The following is a 22019-nucleotide window of genomic DNA, read 5'->3' on the forward strand; positions in this document are numbered from 1 at the left end:
ATAATTTAAAAAAATGGTTAAGTGGAGAGGGTTTGTTATGATTAGAGCTCCAAGGCCTCCTATTAAAATTTAGACTTTGATATAAGATGAGTTATAAGTTATCGATGTAATTAAAACTTTTCAATAAAGAGCCTTGAAAATTTTTATTTTTAGTATACAGTTTGTGTCAACGAGGGCAAATCATGTGGCACATATGTTCGCCCAAAAGGAAATGCTTCTCCACATAGACATTGAATTTAATGATTGTTTTTTAAAAGATGATCCAATTGTCGATTTTTTTTATATAGTGAAAGAAAAATTAATTAGCTCACATAATGTGCCTTGGATAATTTCGTTTTTAATTAAATGAATGTATATATAAAGTTAGTTTCAAATGATATTTAGCTTTCTGAATTGTCAGATGACCTTTGGTATTCTAAAAAGTCAAATAATATTTACTTTTTACAAGAGAAAATGACATTTGGTTTTCTGAAAGGTCAAATAATATTTTCTGAAATATTAAATAACATTTGATTTATTAAAATGTCAAATAATCTTTTCTAAAATATTAAATAACATTTGCTTTTCTGGAAAGTCATATAATTTTTCAATTCTAAAAGGTCANATATCCTCCTCAATTTCAAACATATAATTTGAAAGAACTTTCTCTATGAACTTTATTATTTTCTCGACTTCTGGCAAAGTTATTTATTCTAAATCGTGATAAAATAAAGATAATGTTCAGTTGCATGTATCAAATTTTGTGCTAAATTGTTGCAGTTATCATCACTGTATCATGAGAAACAATCCTCTACAGTAAATCTCGAAGCACCGTAGGAAGGGATGAATATATTTTAAAGAAACTCTAACATATTACAGGCCTCAATTTTGATTTCGTTTTCTTTTAACTTTATCTCTGCAAGATCGATATGCATCGGTTCAAATATTGTATGAAGTCTAATTTATTTTATTATTAATCGTATTGTAATTTAAAATTGTAACAAAAGTTCATCCATAATCAATGTTTCAAAATTACCATCATTCCCTCAATAATCTGAAAACATATCCGGTTTTTGAAGTATTCATCACATGATTTGTGTTTCGAATTTGATTATTGGTTCGAATGAATCGAATGGACCAAAAGTCACTCTCTTTAAGTCTGAGGTCACAGCTTTTGCTGCTGCGATGCCAGTGGACCATGATGAATAACCAGAGAAATTTGATGGGTTGAATTTTAAGAAGTTGCATTAGAATATGTTATTCTATCTCACTACCTTGAACCTGCCAAGGTTTCTCACTGAGGATGCTCCCAACTTTGTTGAAGGCGGAGAATCTTATTGTTAGTGATGCATGACACCATTCAGATTTCTTGTGTTGAAATTATGTAATGAATGCTTTGGCTGATTCACTATATAAAGTGTTCAGTAAAAAGAAAACGACCTGAGATTTGTGGGAATCTCTATATCATAAAAATGAAATCGAGGATGTCGTGGCCAAAAAAATTATTGTTGCCCAATTCTTGGACTATAAAATGCTTGACTCCAAAATAGTGATTAGCCAGGTTCAAGAACTCCAAGTGCTATTGCATGATATTCATGTGGAAGGTATGATGTTGAGTGAAACTTTTCAAATGACAGCCATCATTGAAAAACTGTCTCTGTCTTAGAATGATTCAACAATAATCTGAAACATAAACGAAAAGAGATAAATGTGGAAGAACTGGATGTTAGGCTTCGTATTGAAGAAAACAAGGTATATGAGATAATGATTTTCAATCATTCTGTGGCTAAATCCAAAATCGTCTAGCATGGACAGAGCTTGAAAGTCAAGGAATTGATTGGGTCAGATGGTATCAATGTAAAGTTGGGACTCAAAAAAATGCATTCAAGAAAAAATTTCCAGGGAAACGCTTCAATTGTGGCAGTCCGGGTCACAGAGCTTCTGAATGCAATAAACTAAATAAAAAATAGAGATAAATATGATTGAGGCCATGTCTCAAGAAATTTCTAATATGAATCCATGTGATGTTATTTCTGAAGTAAACTTGGTGGGTTCAAACCCACGGGAGTGATCTTGATACTGGTGGCACTCACCACGTGTCTCCAATAAGGTTTGCGAATCTTGAAAATTCGAGAATGGTGAAGAGTTATACATGGGAAGGTCAAGTAAAATTGATCTGGAAAATGAATTCTCAGAAGAAAAAAACTGACGCTCAACAATGTGTTGTCTATGCTAGAAATTCGGAAAAATTTGATGTTTGGTTCGATTTTGAATAAGCACAACTTTCGTACTGTTTTTGAGTGAGACAAAGTTGTTTTGTCAAAATGTGGAATGCTTGTTGGAAATAGTTATGTTAGTTATGGCTTGTTTAAGCTCAATGTAACAACAATTAAGCCAAAAATAAATAAAGTGGAAAAATCATTTGGCCTGGATTTTGTATCAGACTTTGTGCTAAGTTGTTGTGATATCACCAATGTATCATGTGAAACAATCGTCCACAGTGAAAATAGAGCATCGTAAGAGAAGACGAATATGTTTTTAAGGAAATTGTAGCATATTACAAGCCTTAGTTTGATTTCATTTTCTTTCAACTAGAATCAGTATGCATTGGTTCAAATATTATATGAAGTCTAATTTATTTTATTTTTAATCCTATTGTAATTTATAATTGTAACATCAATTCATCCATAATTAATATTTTGAAATTATTCTCATCTCCCTCAACAACAATTCTATTAAACCACCCAAAGATCGTTTTTTATGTATGACCCGAGAAACAACGGAGTAGCATTCTCAAAATCTAAGTGTGTCTACTAGAATGTAAGTTTATTCTAGCCAACTGATGTGCTACTTAGTCGACAATCGAGAACAATGCTGGATTGTATATATATTCAAACTAAACAGAGGCTACAAATTGAAGGATTCAATGCCATTATTTTTTAAGGAGTAGTTCAGATGGATTTGACATATTGATGGAATAATTATTTCTTTAAAAAAAACAATCGACTATTTGGTACATAAAGCTAAAGTTAGCTTATTTGATCAGCTTCTATTATTATATTACATTATATTATATTAAATTATATTATTATCAGGAATCGTGCGTCATTAATTTTTTTTAATTGACTACATTTTGGTTAATAATTATAATGAGAAGTAACACGACCACCGATTTGGTTATCTTTATATAAATTACTTTGTCTCTTATGGTAAATTTCTCCATTTGACAATATATGATAAATGTCAAGCTGGTCACGCGTACGATGGAAATTAAACACCTCAAGAAGTCTACTAATAAGGACAGATTTTGTAACGCAAAAAAATAATAATAATAATAATAAGATTGTTTTTATATATCACATATATATTATTTATAGATTACATGATAATATTATTAAAAATGTGACATCAACATACGCACAGTTTGGGTACCAATAGATAGAATATGTTACATGATTTCAATTATGATCATGTACGAATAGTAACATCACGAAAGGGACCACATGCCACTAAAAATAAATTATTGATGAGGAACTAATCTTGGTGGCGTGAGGATGTGATATTGGGTGTGACTCCTCGTAACAAAGTTGCACCCATGACTTTTCTCAATCGTCCCTTCCCTATCCATCTCCACTAATACTTGGATGAAATGCTCAACTTCGCAAGGAAGAACCAAAGGCCCGTCGCTGCTGAACCCGTACTCGGATTCAGCTTCTTCGAGTAGAGTCCTGAAAAGGGGATGATTCACGTACTCAGTTCTGATCACGAACCTCTGTTTTTCGGATCCAACGTAGATAGAGAAGCATCCGTCTGGAGGCACTTTATAGGATTTTTTTTCATTGAATTTTCCTTGATTCGGGAAGTCGAAAATCAGATTTCGTGGCCAAGATTTGCTCTTCACCGTTAGAGCAGTACCATTCGAATAGCCACCCTTTCTTGCAATGCCGCCACTGAAGGATTTGCATCTCTCCCATGTTTTGGAGATCAGCCCTCTCTTACCCTTACCGCCTCTAGGACTATCACGATATTCCATATGTTCTCGTGTATATATATCCAAGAAAAAACAAACACAATAGAACTTAGCTATTTCTCAGTCAAGTACACGATAAAACAACTGATGAAAACTTAAGGAAAGTGATCAACCTCTGTCATAAACTAAATTGAACATAACCTTCATCCTTGGCCTCATTGTATTACTCATGATCGTGCATAGAAAATCCCAACATATATGAAACAAAACGAAGAGAAAAGGTGAACGGTTAACAAATTTGTAGTGCAGAATAACAATTTATGCTTTGGAAATTAAAAGAAGCTGGCTCTGAAGGGTAGGAAACAGCAGACTTCCCGAGAAGTGCTTCTTTTCCCTGGCAGTTGGCCTTTGTAATGGGCTGAGCTCTCTCTCTCTCTCTCTGTGTGTATATATATATAGTCAAAGTGTAAGGAATATACAAGGCATGCAGAGGATATAATTAATTAATATGGATTAATAATACTAACTAATATTTTAACTTGTGCTATACATCAATTAATATTCAGCAGTTGTCAAGTATTCGTTAATGGCGGACTTAGTTTAATTTTTTTATTACCTGAACATCGATTTTTTTTTTATTTTTTGGATAATTCTGAACGTTGATTTTGAGTTACAAACACGAGGAAAAGGTCAACACTAGGTTCCGTTTGCTACGCAACTTGTCATATTATCCCTACATACTTTATAATTTCATGAAATTCATTAAAGTGCGTGTTGGGGAAAAATAAATATAAATTTTCTCTTTCAAAATTTCTCAAATCAAATTATACTTTATTTTATTTAAGTTCATTGTGTTTAGTCAGTTCCTAACACCATTTTTGAATTTGAAATTAGAGTTGACATTAACGTATACATTTTTTTGGATGAATAATGTCTCAGATGTCTAACATTAGAACCTAATTGGTCTTGTAGAAGAAATTATGAAATCACACATTCGTCATATGCCATATGATACAAATTTTCAACTATTGAAAAAATTAATACACAAGATTAAAATTAGATAAAAATGGATTTTCTAGTAAAATTTAATCATACGTGGCTTTAGATCACTTATTATAAAAAGTTATATATTATTGTATTAATTCAATAGTAGCTAGCTTATGTATCAAGATAATTTATTTTGTTATTTCTCTCACCATGTGCTATAGTTGATGGGATATATAAGTGCTTGATCAGTGTGTATCGAAAGATATTGAATTTCTTTCAAAGTTTATTCAGTGCACATCGAAGACTAATTGTTGCAATCAATGACGGAGCCACATTATGTGATACCCGGGCTTGGCTCAATTTTTTTTAAAAAAATTTATATGTAAATTTTGGATTAATTTGATATTAGTTCGGATAGATCAATTTAAAATATTGAAAAATTATAGAGTTTAAAATTCTAACATAAGTAAAGTCATATTTCTGGTTCCGCTGACAATTGTCTCATATATTAAACTGAAGAGTGATATATATTCGAAATTATTCTAATCTAATGAGTACATCGTGGACCGACTTTCCAACCCTAAATTATTCCATTTTCTATCCAATATAAGGTCATAGTTGTCTGGTGAGCTTGTCTACCCTCCAAATCCACTTCATACTAAAGATCAATCCTACCCGATGGGTAACAGAATCTCAATGTACCCTTCATCCAAAGGTTAAAATGACGACATAAATATTTTTTCACGTGCACTCACATATTGAATTACATGAAAAAATAAACGTGGTTTTTTTTTTTTTTTTTTTTTTTTTTTTTTTTTTTTTTTTTATTATAGTCATTGGATGAAAAAGAGTTAAGGACATTAACCATATGATAATATGAATTTATCTGCGGAGAATTGAAGGATAAACTTTGTCCGAAATGGCCAATACTTTAACCAACTTACCATACCTTTTAAAATTGTATGTAACATTTTGGATATTTCAGCTATAGTTGAGCCTTGTGTGCAAGATACATATGTATCACACGAATCTCAAGATTAAACGACGTTGCCTACGAAACCCATGACTGATAGAGAGTAGAAACACATCTCTGTAGATTATGTCATACTCTGTAATAATATACAGAGAGATTTCGATTAATCCAAAGAGGGGAATCATCTCATTTCGAAGCAAATCTACAATTTTAACTCAACGGCCCCTCATCATATAAATATTTAGGTATGTGAGGGTAATTAACTTAAATCATTTATGGCATTTCCTTAAAAAAAAAACACTCACGACCTTTCATTCATATTTCAAGCTTTCATATTTTCCGTCTCTGTCTGATGCACTTTGGATAGAAAAAGTCGTATTTTCAAGCTCTTGCTAGCTTTTGTTTTTATATTTTTTTTATCTGAGGTCAATTCAGAAACTGCAAATATTTAACCATAACTCGAATCATAAATAATCATGAAAAAATATCATCTCTTATTAATTATTACCACACGTGGATCGCCCTGTTTTATATAGAACAAAAATCAGTTCCCTTCTATATTAGTGTAGGAAAAAACATGTATATATATAGAACAAAAATCAGTTCTCTTCTATATTAGTGTAGGAAAAAACATGTTTTAACACATCGACTTGCGATGCGGCCCAGCAAATGCTGCAAATTGGGTCTATTCTCGAAGAAAGCATAGCATTGAGTGGCACCGGCCCATGCCTGGCTATTTGAATCGAAACTGATTTGAAATTATATCAATATCAATCACAGCCAGGTAAAATTTCATATATGTCGGTTCCTGTTTCAGCTTGCTTTTTCATTTGAGATTCTTTATCAAGAAACATTCGATGTTCAAATTGAGCCCAACAAATTCAAAAGTGGCCTTTTATTTTATGTACGCAGTATTATATAATCTATCAGTTAAGTTGAACAATGAATTGGCTTAATTCCGAAAAATATGAGACATAAAACCAATAAGTTTCAGAATACATATACGCCTCGTTCTGTACTAAAGGAGTGCCTCACGCTGGAGTTACAAGTTTATCCATAACATGGAGGAACCGAACAACTCCTTCCTCTGTACTAATACTAACTCCCAAATACAAGACCTAAGCAGTCATTAGAAACAACACTAACTTTTTTTTTAAAACTTGATTGAAAAAGTGACATCGACAAAAATTACGTTGTAAATAACAGAAATGATTCATTAAAGCCATAGTGCTCCAGCTTCCTTAAGGAGTGGGACCAAAGTGCCATTGATATGTGAAGCCATAACTCTGTCCATTGCTCCAATGAGTTTTCCGCCGATAAAAACCACCGGCACGGCGGAGCTGCCTCCGAGCAACCGTGCGAGGGCCTTCTCAATCTCTTTTCCCTTTGGATCTTGATCAATCTCGTAAACCGTAGGGCTGACTCCCATACCACTAAACAGCCTTTTCACTGCATGGCACATACAGCACGTGCTGACGCTGAACACCACCACCGCGCTGCCGGAGGCTAGCCTCAACACCGTCTCCATTGGCTCCGAAGAGGCATTGCCGCCACCGCCGCCGCCGGCACGAGAGGAGGATGAGTAGTAGCTTTTTGACTCCGATTGGCATTGCATGATTGTTACTATATTAATTCTCCTCTTTTCAATTGTTTTTCGATAATTAACAGTGTGCAAAAGCCCAGATAAAAGCAGCTGAAAAAAGGCAAGGAGTAGTGCGTGAAATGGCAAGTAGACGAAGCGGTATAGGAGCAGGAAAAAGTGGAACGTATGCGTCCGAGGATTCTTCGGATTATGGATGATATGTGAAATTATATCCAGGAAGATGATATTTATAGCCAGAGAATACTGGGTGGGGTCGCCCGTGGGGTTGCTTTCAGCTTTTACACGGTGTTTTTAACATATAATATTTTTTTAAAAAAAATTGGTCACAACAATATTTCGTTGAAAATGAACCAACTGTGAAAATAAGAATCAATTTACAACACTGAAACGCAATTTAATTATTTTATTTTTTTGTGAAAAAAAATAAATAAACATCAAATTATATGACTAAAAATGTAACTTACCCTATTTCATATAACATAAAATGAAAAACTTCTACTTAAATTCAAATTTGGATGTGAGAAATGCAATACTTTTGTTAAACGAGAACCAAAATTCTCTTATTTTTCTACTGATAAAACTTAATTCAAAAGGTAAACTATATATATATATATATATATTGAAAAAAAATGTTAAAAGAATACATTAGTTTAAATAAATGTCCACGGATTGAGTGGAAGTGTAAGCGAACGTGGAAAAAAAACTTATAAGCTGACAAACAATTCATATATCTTTATAATTTTTATGCTCTAGGATAATTTATAAAGTGGTTTAAATATTTTTTTTTAAATCACTTGACTTGGTCATGGTTTTGGCAGACGTTTTCAGATTTTTCATTTCTTCCGTGGGAAACCAATTAAAGATTCACAAGCATGACGAGATAAATTAGGTCATGTGTACTCATCAACATTAATGAGATGGATTGTATTTATAAAGAAGGGAATGCATCCATTCAATTAATGAACGATATTATATAAATGGTAGCAATAATATATTTAGTCAAAAACTTGTGTTAGACGGTCTCACGGATCGTATTTTGTGAGACAGATCTCTTATTTGGGTCATCCATGAAAAAATATTACTTTTTATGTTAAAAATATTACTTTTTATTGTGAATATCGGTAGGGTTGACCCGTCTCACAGATAAAAAATCGTGAAATCGTCTCACAAGAGGCCTACTCTAATATTTATTATTATTATTATTATTATTATTATTATTATAAATAACAGAACAATGTACGTACGGACATTAATGTATCGTAAATCCAATTGGTAATAATAATAAAATAATGTGTGGCAATTTAATGTCTGATCTTAGCTCGCCGTCAATTAATGTTTGTGGCGCAGCCTAATGCAATTGTCGTAGCCAGCAGGCAGTAAATATATATCTGTAAGTCCAATATAACACACGATAAGCTTTAACTCATTAGGACAAACAAGAAAATTTGGTTTTTAGAGTGAAAATCGGTACATATCCTTGTCGTTTTGAATAAAACCACTCGATTATATCATACTTGAAGCAAATTGTTTAATGTCCACGCCATTTTAGTGATGGAAATGCGACAAGTGATCGACTATTTTAAGTCTTTTTTCCTCTACAAGTTTGATCCGTATATCTTCAAAAATCTTGTCAATCCTTGGCCGACAATGCCCAAGTCCTAGCTTTCGAGGTCCATTTTACTAACAAGTTAGAGATGATGGTTCAAACTCAAAACATTTGTCAAAAGAAAAATCTCCCAATTTTTTTTTATTGATTTAGTAACTTCACAATTTCTATATATGTACGTTATTCTATTATTTAAGACGTGAGAACTGGGTACGAAATTCTTAAAAGTTCGTTGTATGCAAATTTAAGAAAAAGTAAAAGAACAATAAAGACATGGGCACCCTCACTGAATACATCATCCGAGCGAGGGGCGGACCAACCTTCCAAGCTTTCTATTTAAAAAAAATTAGCTTTTTTTTTTTTAATTCAGGCCGATACTAAAAAATTAAAAATAGAACAACTCTCATTTCATATTCGTTTAGGGGTTATAGTTTATTGTCGTAGGTTATTAAATTATACGACAATGAGATAAAATTGACAACTTTAAAATCATGTCGAATATTTAGTTGTGATTATTTGAATTGTAATAATATTGACTTATATGTTATGATGTGTATGAATTTTCGAGTTTGAAATTTTACTCTAAAAATATATAGTTAAGAATTTTGGAAAATTTATCGATTGTTTGAAATATATATTTGAGAATTATCAATGTTGCAGTTATTATTGGACTTGTATTGCAATTTTTCTAGTTAGAGACTAACCGAAAATTGAGTAAATATTTGGAAAATAATTCTGAAGGATCGGTTTTGACACATGCGAAGATGCTTCAAACACAATATTCTCCATGAGCTTCAATAACTCGTGTTCTAAGAATGTAAATATCGATGAATTAAATCGAGTTTGCTGTTAAACCAAACGAAAAATACTCGAAATAATCATTCGTTAAGAAAGATGACTGATTTGAAAGCATTTTAACTTGTGTGAACTGAATAACTAAAATAATGTGGATCAGTTCGAGCTTGTATCAGCTTAGTTATGGAAAGAACTGAACTGATCAAATCAGTTTTAAAACAACAGTTAAACAGTTATGAACACAAGATATGTTTATGGATATTCAGAGATTTCAACTGCTCATATGTCACCCCTTCTACCATCTCGGATAGGATCCACTAGAAGACTTTGATTCATACAACGCTTTGTACAAACCCACTCAGCTTAGGACTTACCATACTGGCTAACTGAACTACTAGCCTAGACTGAAGGCAACACCTTCTAGCCAACACTTGTTTAACCTCTATGTGTTGAAAACTTCATTCACAAGTTTAATGTTTTTGTACAAAACTCACTCAGCTATTCAATATGCTCAATTCTCTGTATATGTCAGTGATGGTGTATGTGCGTGTGTGTGAGAACTGATATATGAATACAAGACGAAAGTGTTCTCACACACTGAGGGAAAAATGCTTCTAAACTAAGCTGATAACACTTTGTGTTCCCTCAAATCTAGGCTGATTGCTTCTTGTAAGCTGATGTGCATTATGTGTTCCTTCTTCTTTCACACACTCATGTGTTTGTATTTCCACACTTGTATATAGATGATCTTGGTCTGGTATTTATAGAGGCAATGTGACCGTACACCAAGACTCATCAAATATTTTCGTTGCAATTTGAATCTGTTCCTCGAAATATGTCTTTACTTTCCGACAATTACCATTTTGGAACGTTTTGGTTTGAAGCTCTGCTGCAACGTCCTTTATTGTCCTTTGACTGGACAAAAGCTTTTCCTCAATGCGCACAACTGGATTCCATTTGAATAAGTTTGTCGTGTTCTGCGAACTGATGATTCCTAACTGATGTTTTGAACTGGTTAGTTGAACTGATCTTGAACTGGTTTGGTGAAATCAGTTGGCTCGTTAGCTGAACTGATTTCGCTGCTTCAATTGAACTGGTTTAGTTTGGATAATCAGTTGGTGCTTTCAGTTTACTTCTCGATAGTTTCAGTTTTGGCTCGAATTCTGATCAGTTCGAATTCTGATCAGTTTCAGCTTCTGCGCACTTATGTAAATTCATTAGAAACAAAATAACAAGTTTTGTTAATATCCAAATCAAGATTGCGAACATGAAATATTCCAATAAATTATTTGTTGAAAATTATTTTGGAATTTTTTAGTTAGGTAACTTAGAGAACGAATAAAAAAAACATTATCAAGTTATTTCTAAATTAAAAGAGCGTACATCAACAAGTAAAGAGTAGACATCAATTCAGTCTTGGGGTGAGCTAAATATTAGTATCAACCAAAATAACTGAATGAAATGAATTAATTTGAAAATTCGGTTCAGTTTATTTGGAAATTCGTTTTTAGTTTTTTAAAACATCGATTAGTTCGGTAAAATTTATATTTTTAATATAAAATTTGATTAACCGAATAAACATAACTTTTTTAAAAAGATTATTATTATTAAAATTTATAATAAAGTTTGTTATGATATAAATATTATAAATTCTAATAAACTTTTATTGGATAATAAAACTAGACTTAAAATATTTATTTTTAATAAATAAAATTTAAATTTATTTAATTCAATTTTTATATTATATTTTTTAATTAAAACTTGATTTAAAAAAACATTTTATAAAATTCAGTTAATTTTGTTTTCGACCGAAATAATCATTTTTGGTCGGTTCAATTTGTTGAAAAAAATTCGTTATTGTAGAAAGTTCGATTCAATTTTAACTGAATGTTATTGTCTAACACTGGACGTAACTAACTTCAAATACTTTTGGAGCCATGGAAGATGATGCATTGTAGTATAGCCTTGTATCACGTCATCAATAGTCTACCTCTAATTTGTTATTCAATTGCAAAGTTGTTACAGTTATCTGGAATATTATCCGCCAGTAGCTAGGGATGAGGAAACTTATCGGGTCTTCGGCACTAGTCTTAAAGGCATTTCGAACCGTTTACCCTGGAAACTCCATGCTTAGCAAAATGAGATGCACGACGCTGGCATCTACTATATAAATCATATGAAACACCAGAAACCGTGCTATGTTTTGATAATGAAGTACCGAATGCGGAAAGGATAATTAACAAAATCAAGATTATGGTCCTGCAGAGGATGTCTAATCGAGTGGATGTTCTTAATATAGTTATTTAGATATATGTATTGATTTTTGTGATATGATGTCTTCTCTTTGAGATGCCCTGTAGTTGTAAAAATATTCTTTTTACCTTGAATAATGGAATTACATTTCATTAAAAAAGACAAAAAACAAAAGGCTGCAGTGACTCGCGTGGACAAAAAAAATTACGAGCCATAAACTGTAAATTCAACACCTAATTCAATTCTTATAATGACGTAAAATAATGTGATGGTAAAGTGAAAGAAAAATGGTGATTCTGAGTTTTAACTTTTTACTGGTGGAATTAGATTTGGTAAGATAATTCGTGTCTACCTAAAGTGGCGACAGTGGCGTTTCCTAAGGCAAAAAAAGCGGCATCGGGACAATTAACAACGGAGGCGGGAGCTGATTCAGGCGGCGGAAAGATTCAGAGATGGGGAGAACCCGGCGAAAATGGTATTTTCCGACAAGAATCTGAAACCCTACCTTCCCAGAACATCAATGCCCACATTTCTGCTATTTTTACTCGTCGGAATGCTTTCAAAATTAGTTTTAATACACATATAAATTTTAGGTAATTCGAGAAATCACAAAACTGATCTTAATCTTAATTATTCTTAGACAAAACATGTGGGAAAATTTGGAAACTCGATATATTAGTTGGTCGTGTGTAGAAATAAAGTAATTTTGGAAAAATGGAAATAGCCGATGTTATTCGAGTCATAGTCGAGTAACTTTTTCCCTCTCCGTTTAGTTCAAGTTATTCGAAATAATCCGTAAAGAAAATAATAATTGAATCCATATTATAAAAGACAAAAATTTGTTAGAGACGGTCTCACGGATCATATTTTGTGAGACAAATATTTTATTTGTGTCATCCATGAAAAAGTATTACTTTTTATGCTAATAATATTATTTTTTATTGTGAATATTGGTAGGGTTGACCCATCTCTCAGATAAAGATTCGTGAGATCCTCCTACAAGATTCTTACTTATTATAAAATGTGACGTGTCATTTGTAGATTGACTAGTCAAACCGTATTAATTTAAGAAAAAGTTTGGTGAATCAACGTTATTTTTCGGTTCAGAAACGATTCTCATTGCTAAGATAAGAAAACATAATATATTTGGAAAAGTATTTTTGTGGTCATATATGGAAAATATATTTGGAAAAATACATCGGGTGTGTGTTTCCAAAATCGCAAATATGCAAATACATAAGATCATCAGAACAATTTTTTCATATAAATTTTATTGTGGCTTTTTTTTTTTAAATATTTATCATTGATTCTTAATTATTATTATTTTTGGGTAAAAAAAAAACCTTTCCTTATCTTATTCATACCTCGTCAATATCAGTAGTTACTTATTGGATCATTTTTAAAAAAATAAATTACAATACAAATATTATTTTAGATAATCATAGCCAATCACTCTACATATAATGACATCTGGAACAAATTTTATAAAATAATATTTTCTTAAAAATAATTTCGAAAACTCCTAGAATAAAACCGAATGTTCTCGCTGCTCACAACTGGGTGATGTGATAAATTTATATTACCTACCCCGACCTATTATTTTCGTCACTAAAGAATGTTGAATCTTCAACACTAAAACATTCTTTAATGAGTGTTTTTATCATTTATGGACCAAGTGCGGCAATAATTTGTGTGCCTAGCTATAGGTCCAAATTATTCAACTACCGACTTTAATTCAATGGGAAACTGCCACTTTATATATTTTGAGCTTCAACATCCACTAGCTACGTACGCCCATAATTCTACAAGTTTTAACATCATCCTTACGTTGTTGTTTCCAATGAAATCGATGATCCTACTATCCGGACATTTTAAAAATAATGTTAAAAATACAACATATGTATATATTTACAATAATTATATCGTGAGATTTTACTATTCTAATTAGATTTTGTATTGAATTTAATTATCATTAAATTTTGATAAATGGAATTTTTTGTTTTGTACATGTAGCATTTCGTTACTCACATTCTAATTAGCCTTTAAGTAAAGCTAATTATTCTGTACAAATCACTAGTAGGATTTTCAAACAATTCTTGAAGTGGCATTAATGCATAGCGCCCCTTGCATTTGTTCCCCGAGAATTACTACGCAATGAATGAAGCACAAGTTTTTGTACAGTTCCGAGATTGAGTAAAACAGCCAACAAAAGCTAGCCTTATCCTCTCATTACTTCCTTCATTCTTTGCAAGTTATTAATGACGTTGCCAGCTCATTTGTAATAATAAATATTTCGACTTACAAATGTTATATGTATATGTTACGTGAGTGGAAGTTAGAGATTGGGTAGTTAACATTGAGAAGATATGTATATAGAACAAAATCGAGCTACAAATTTTATGGTATCTGAAACTCTGAAGATTGCTCAAGGAATGAAGGCAATCACGACTCCCAAGAAAAAGTTACAAGACAACATCCGTGACGAAGTTGGCTGAAGATCGTTTTCGCGGCTTTTTCTTTTGGCACCACTTTTGCTTTCTTGATTAACTTTTTATTATTCGGGTTTTTGTTTTAGAAAGCGTTTGTTTTCTCAACTTGTTGAGAAAATTGATTTTTGTCATAATCACTAGTGATAGATTTTTGTGTAAACGATTTGGTTTTTTAGTGATTAATTTTTGTCATGAGGCACCGCACAAGTATTTATACTTGTGCATATTTAATCTTGTCCATCTATCTATTTAAAACTGATTTGTGTTACAAAATATAATATTCCGCTGCATGTTGTCTAAGATGTTGTAACATCTGGCACAACATTTAATTATGATATAACATAAATCTGTAATTTATACTGCTGTTGATATATTTATTTACATATGTCAAACAATAATTCCTAACAATTCTTTTTATGATTTGTTTATAACAAATAATTTATTCCAAAAAATTTAACACTTTAATTAAAATATCAAAATATTAATTGTATGTTTAATTAATTTATACCACACTTCGTGCATTTCGTGTCATTGCTCGTCGACCGGCTTTGCAGCAGGCTAGAGAAATCTAGAAATATCTTTAACCATTGGTTCTTAAGGTGTATTGCATTCTCTTCCTATATCTACATCAAAGACCATGTTTGGTAATACACCAATTCATTCAGAACTCGGTTTACTCCTTCTATAGATAAGGCAGGGCATCCTTGGTCTTCCAATTTTCTTTATTCAGCTTGGCTGCTTTAGCTTGAGCAATGTGTTTTTGAACTTGCTAAGAAAGTTTGATTCGATCCTACATGTCTTTCGCCCCATGTCGATATTGGACGAACATTTACGGGCTCCATAGCAAGAAATGATATATTTAAAAGATCCCTTCACGTAAAATTATTTTGATATAATTATGTCTTTTAAATCCAACGTCAATAAATAGGAATGAACTGGTGAACCTGATAAATACGGACAGAAACCTTAGAAACAAGCATTGTAATGACCAACAAGTACAAAAGCCTAAAAAAATGGGCCAGATGATCAAATGCAAGATATGGCCCAATACACAACTAACTGCTTATTGTACTCATTTAACTTTGAAATGGCCCATGTTCTGATAACTCCTAACCAGGCCCACGCGTTTGAATATATATATAAATATACATATATATATATATATGTGTGTGTGTGTGGGGTCTCATATGAGACCGTCTCACGGATCCTAATATGTGAGACGGGTCAACCCTACCCATATTCACAACAAAAAGTAATACTCTTAGCATAAAAAGTAATACTTTTTCATATATGACCCAAATAAGATATCCGTCTCACAAATACGACCAGTGAGACCGTCTCATACAAGTTTTGGTCTATATTATATATTTCCATTTTGGATAAATTAACCGAGTATTTTATGAAAAGATTGGTTATTCTATGTTAGATTAATCCATGATTTGGAGGATAATTAGCAAGTGATCATGGATCTAAGTCCACGGTAAGCACGTTGCGTGGATTAAGGAAATTAAATAAAATGTAAAGCTAACATGGTTTTGAAAAACAATATTATCTTTTATTTTTAAAAACAAAATAAAAAATGATTGGGGCCACGAATGGCATATTCTCTATATATGGTTAAGCCTTTCCAAGTTGTTTAACAATCAATTCCCACTTACCAAATTGTTACCGACAATGTATCAACCTCAATCCATATCTACAACCAACATCGTTCGATATTTTAAAATTTAAAGTTTATTAAATTGACTTCAATTTTATATCAGCCATAAGTATATCTAACTTTTACTCAAAAATTTTTTTTTTCGAGTCGTCTCAATTGTATAGTCCAATTTTCATATTTAATGTTATTTTTCCTACCCTTATACCAATTTATGCATATTAAATTAATATCATTAACTACTTGTATAAATTTTTTATCCTATTAAAACTTTTATTAAACAACAGTAAAATAGAATATTATTTTATAAAATTTTACATTTCCAAACACTTTCTTAATCTGTGTGAAAGCACACACAAACATAAATGAGTGAGATGGAGAGAGTACTTTATTTCATAATGCATAGATAGTACCAGAAAAAATGTTTTGTTGTCTCATAGGTGTTCAAATTGGTGGAGTGTGTGAGCCGTCAACGCATGATCAAATGATGACGAGTTTGATTCTTTTTACCAGAATTTTTTCGTTCAACTCTGTTGCGTTAGGTTTGCCTAGTATGTCTTATCCGACTGACGTTGTTTGCAGACTATTTGGAGTGTTCGATCATACTTCAATAAAAATCCTCATTTATTTAATAAATTATTTCATCATGATTAATAATTATAAAATTTATTTGTTAGACTGGGAAAAAACAACTAACCATGTGCGTGATAGGTGATATCTATATATTAAACAAGAGATCTCTAGTTGTTTTCGAGAAGTTATTAAACAGTCCCCAACTGAATATCTATATCCTATTGCTTTGCGCGTTCAATTTATGGTCTCCACATGTTCCATTATAGCATATATACATATTGAACACTTTATTAATATCCAATAAATACGACGGAGTGTGCGAAATTTTAACAAGAATTTCAATGTTTATGTACAAGAATCATTCATTTATGTATGAACAAATATTTTTTTTTACTACAAAAATCGAATGATTCAAACTTAAATGAAATAGAAATATTTTGACTTCGATTTGAAACAACGAGTTCTCTGACTATAATTCACAGTATGATGAACTCTGAGATGTAATCTGTACTGAAATTTCTAATTAAGATTATATGTGTTTTGTTCGATTTATTAGCTTTTTGCTAGTTGATTTTGTGGTAATATTTCATGAACAATTCGCTCAATTAAAATTGTCAAAGAATTCATAGAATATTTTCCTTGATCATATCTTGATTTATGTCCATCTCATTATGTAATATTACGCTTCCAGATTTTATTTTTGAGCAGGTCTCTTGTGAGACGGTCTCACGAATCTTTATCTGTGAGACGGATCAACCCTACCGATATTCACAATAAAAAGTAATTCTCTTAGCATAAAAAGTAATACTTTTTCATGTATGACTCAAATAAGATATCTGTCTCACAAAATACTACCCGTAAGACCATCTCACACAAATTTTTGCTTTTATATTTTTACATCAGAATAAACATCAAAATCCTTACTTTGTTCGTTTAACCAAAACCAAGCTGTGTTTATTAAATAAAAGTTGGGTCAAAGGTGGTGGGGAAAAGTGTGGATGTAAACATACTACTACGTAGACGGAATATACATTTTTTTTTGGTTTTTTTTTTTTAAATTAATATACTATTATACGTGTGTGGGTGGTGGGTACGAGAGATAGACGGGCGATTTGACTACAGATCCGTGTGAGAGATAAAATCGGAAGAAGATAAAGCCGCTGTGTTCGGATACTACTGATTTTATCTAGAGCTAATTTTTGGGACTTCCCCCAAGTTTTGATTCTTGTCAGTATTCTTGCAATTATTGTTCTTGCCTAAGCTGATCGGGTTGGGTGACAACACTGCAAAGATTGGATTATTACTGAATTTTATGTAAACACAGTGAGGGAATTGAGCAGTCTGATATTTTTTTTCTATGTGCAATCGGATTGTTTCTAGATTTTGATAAAGATTTGATCTTTAAGTGAGGTAAATGGGTTGTTTTCCTTGTTTCGATTCGAAGGAAGAGGAGACGCTTAATCCCCATGAACACAGAGATGACCACAAGGAAGTTTATCCCAACATCCCTTCCAATATATCGAAATTATCTTCCGGTTAGTTAATGTCCTACTCTTGAATTCGTGTATTTTATTCTTTTCAATTTTGGTTTTTGTGGTTTGGCCTGTTGTAAGAAAAACAGATCATTAGTTTGTTGGGCATAGGTTTGTTGAGTTTGATTGAGGTCCGAGAATTTTAGATACGGGTTGATGAAGGATCTTCTTCTCTGCTTTTATTTTTATATCTTGAAATGAGATCTGAATGGGGATTTGGTTCTATTTTTGATCCGGTGGCAGTAGTAGAAAGCTCCTTTATTGGTTTATTGTAGTCCAAATTGGCTTAGTTCAATCCAAGTTGATGCTTAATTAGATCTTTTAAATTGGGGTGGCTTTACTGGTAATTAAGTGTAGGCAATCGATGGCTACTTCAAATTAAAAGACCTCTGTTAATTTGTGTATTCACCATTTATGTCAGTGTAGTGGTTCTTATGTTCCCATAGTTCTTGTTTCATAGTGAATTTTACTGAAGTCCCGAACAATGAATTAATTCTAAAATCGTTAGAATCAGTCGTCAAAATATGTACTTTTGATCGCAACTTGCAGGGGCAGACAGACTAAAAACAAGAAGTAACGTCGGGATAAGAAAGGAACCATCGGTTCTTAAGGACTTGCTGAATCCGCAGATTGCTGCGCAAATATTTACTTTTCGTGAGCTAGCAGCAGCTACTTGTAACTTTAGGCCTGAGAGTTTCTTGGGGGAAGGAGGGTTTGGTCGTGTGTACAAAGGGAGGCTTCCAAATGGTCAGGTAGAATGAATGTTCATCAATTTTGCAATTTATTTTTGCTATTTTGTGCATGAAGAATAGGTTGGATATTTGGATTTGTGTGATGAAAATTGTGGCATGAATTTCATACGAATCGGAAATGGTTGAAATTGAATTGATAAATGAATAACTTGAATGACTCGCTAACAAGGTTCGAATGTTTCGAGACGAACTCAAATTCGAGCAAAATTTTTAAAATTTTTTGAGTTTCAAATCGAGCTGCAACTCGAATGNCCCCCCCCCCCCCCCCCCCCCAACACTGGCCAGGATGGTGTAAGTTGTTATACAAAAATAAATTATTTATTTAATCTTTGCTGAGTCGGGTTTCTCTCTACTTAACCGGAGGGTTCCGGTTCGAGTATTTGTCTTTTCTGATTGGCAGTGGAAATATCTACCCCTAGAATCGATTGGCATTGGCTGTATTCTATCTATGTTGATGCACTGCTGAAGTGTTGGTTCCACCACTAGAATTCACACTTTACTGCCATGTGTTTGGAGTTGATCATTCAAATTGGCGTGGTTTTCCAGCAGGGTGTTGTTTCTATAGCCAGTCTATTGTTTCTTTAGACACATGTGTGCTTTATTGCAGTTTTATTTTAGTATTTTGTTTCAATCATTACTGTAATTATCGCAATTTTCTCCAAAAATTCTTCATTTTCTGATTGTGGAAGTTGACCTTTTATATTTTTGCGTCCATCTTTTTAAATATTTAGTTATGCTGGCAGGTGGTTGCCGTTAAGCAGTTGGATAGAAACGGGCTTCAGGGTAATAGAGAATTTCTTGTTGAGGTTCTCATGCTTAGCCTTCTGCATCATTCTAACTTAGTGAGTTTAATCGGTTATTGTGCTGAGGGAGAACAGAGGCTTCTCGTTTATGAATTTATGCCATTGGGATCGTTAGAAGATCACCTACATGGTAACTTTTGGCTCACGGCTCTATTATTTTGGTTCAGATTTCTTTTAACATGCACACGAACTTTGCGAGTAGTTTATTACAACTCTCAGTTTTTGAGTAGAAATTTCTTTCTAGTACAGACTTTGAACTCTTTGAAGTCTAGACATGTCACGCATTTCTTGTTTCTTGATCTCAAATCATGGCATCCATGGTGTTTTTGGCTGAAAAAAGTTATTTAAAGAATGTTTCGGCAGATGAATATAATGCATTGTAGATGAGAGTCAAAATCCATTTTGTCATTGTTCTGAGTTTCACCGTGTATATTTGAATTGAGATGTGAATAATTGTTGCACAGATCTTCCACCAGACAAAGAGCCACTAAATTGGAACACCAGAATGAAAATAGCAGCCGGTGCTGCTAAAGGATTGGAGCATCTCCATGACAAGGCAAATCCTCCTGTCATATATCGTGATTTCAAGTCGTCCAACATATTACTAGGTGAAGGCTATTTTCCGAAGCTTTCCGACTTTGGACTCGCTAAGTTAGGTCCTACAGGAGACAAATCACATGTATCCACCAGAGTCATGGGAACCTACGGCTATTGTGCGCCAGAATATGCTATGACTGGACAATTGACCGTGAAATCAGATGTCTATAGTTTTGGAGTCGTCTTCTTGGAGCTCATCACTGGACGGAAAGCCATTGACAGCACCCTTCCACAGGGAGAACAAAACCTTGTTGCATGGGTAAAACTGCAGGGTGTTTTTCTTTAAATATTTTCGGGCTACATTAAGCTATGTCATTGGAGAATTTGTGTTGTGACTTGCCATTGGCAATGTTTGAGTTATGCAGGCACGTCCGTTGTTTAATGACCGTAGAAAATTCTCGAAACTGGCGGATCCAAGACTGCAAGGTAAATTTCCCATTCGTGGGCTTTACCAAGCTCTAGCAGTAGCATCCATGTGTATCCAAGAACAGGCTGCAGGTCGTCCCTTGATAGGAGACGTAGTTACTGCCCTTTCTTACCTGGCTAATCAGACGTACGATCCCAGTATAGCTGTTGGCAGTGTCAACAGAATTGCTCTGGAGAAGGATGACAGCAGAAGCAAAGATGAGAGAGGTGGGAGAATATCAAGTACCGGAGAGGGGGGAGGATCAGGAAGAAAATGGAACTTGGATGGATTCGAGAGGGACGATTCTCCAAGAGAGAATGCGAAAAATCTGAACCGGGATTTAGACAGGGAACGCGCCGTTGCCGAGGCTAAAATGTGGGGTGAAAATTTGAGGAAGAATAATGCTCAAAGAACTTTTGATGGCAATATATAATGGGCAGTAGCTATGCATCGAAAATTTTATTTCATACAGAGAAATAGGAACCCTCTTTTTTTTGTGTGTGTACTTTTTACCTTTTAAACAATGAAGAAGAGCTTGAAGATACATTCACAACTACAAGATCGTCTGAGAAGTTTCAATTGTGATCACAGTCCAAGATATGTTTGTTGTTTAGTGTTCTTGATACAGTTTGGAAGGACAATCAAAAGATAAAACATATACTGTTATAGATTTTTAACAAATTATGGAATACATAAATATATTATTGATTTGAAGTAAATTTTTTTTTTTTTTTTGGAAACATGATTTGAAGTAAATTTTGTTAACCATCCGATGTCATAACTGATAAATATACTTGGTCTTTAAAGACAAGCAACTTTTTATCCAAAATATCTTATTCCGATAATGCTATTATTTTTTTTAAACAAAATATAATATATAAAATAAAAACTCAAACGTGGACTTTGAGTAAAAAAAATATAACTCTAACATAAATTATATTTTACACAAAACTATGTATTAAACATATATGCGTTATTAGGAAGAAGTGAAGATTTTGATTTCCATTTTATCAACCATTTGGGAGTGTTTAATTAACCATAAGG

General features: G+C 32.8%; 3 protein-coding genes across 3 annotated transcripts; 1 reads left to right on the top strand and 2 right to left on the bottom strand.

Annotated features, from left to right (window-relative positions):
- Positions 1-3499: 3499 nt before the first annotated feature.
- Positions 3500-4012, bottom strand: LOC140990144 (auxin-responsive protein SAUR32-like). Its single transcript, XM_073459723.1, has one exon. The coding sequence runs from the start codon at positions 4010-4012 to the stop codon at positions 3500-3502; it is 513 nt and encodes a 170-aa protein (XP_073315824.1).
- A 2914-nt stretch (positions 4013-6926) lies between these two features.
- On the bottom strand, positions 6927-7692 carry LOC140990653 (glutaredoxin-C1-like). The gene has a single exon (XM_073460469.1). The coding sequence runs from the start codon at positions 7522-7524 to the stop codon at positions 7126-7128; it is 399 nt and encodes a 132-aa protein (XP_073316570.1). The 5' UTR covers positions 7525-7692; the 3' UTR covers positions 6927-7125.
- A 10299-nt stretch (positions 7693-17991) lies between these two features.
- LOC140989711 (serine/threonine-protein kinase PBS1) lies at positions 17992-21575 on the top strand. Its single transcript, XM_073459051.1, has 5 exons — positions 17992-18420; positions 18967-19169; positions 19913-20102; positions 20437-20828; positions 20935-21575. The coding sequence occupies exons 1-5, from the start codon at positions 18300-18302 to the stop codon at positions 21406-21408; spliced, it is 1380 nt and encodes a 459-aa protein (XP_073315152.1). The 5' UTR covers positions 17992-18299; the 3' UTR covers positions 21409-21575.
- Positions 21576-22019: the final 444 nt, after the last annotated feature.

The sequence above is a fragment of the Primulina huaijiensis genome, chromosome 12, assembly GCF_012295235.1.
Source record: "Primulina huaijiensis isolate GDHJ02 chromosome 12, ASM1229523v2, whole genome shotgun sequence".
Taxonomy (NCBI): domain Eukaryota; kingdom Viridiplantae; phylum Streptophyta; class Magnoliopsida; order Lamiales; family Gesneriaceae; genus Primulina; species Primulina huaijiensis.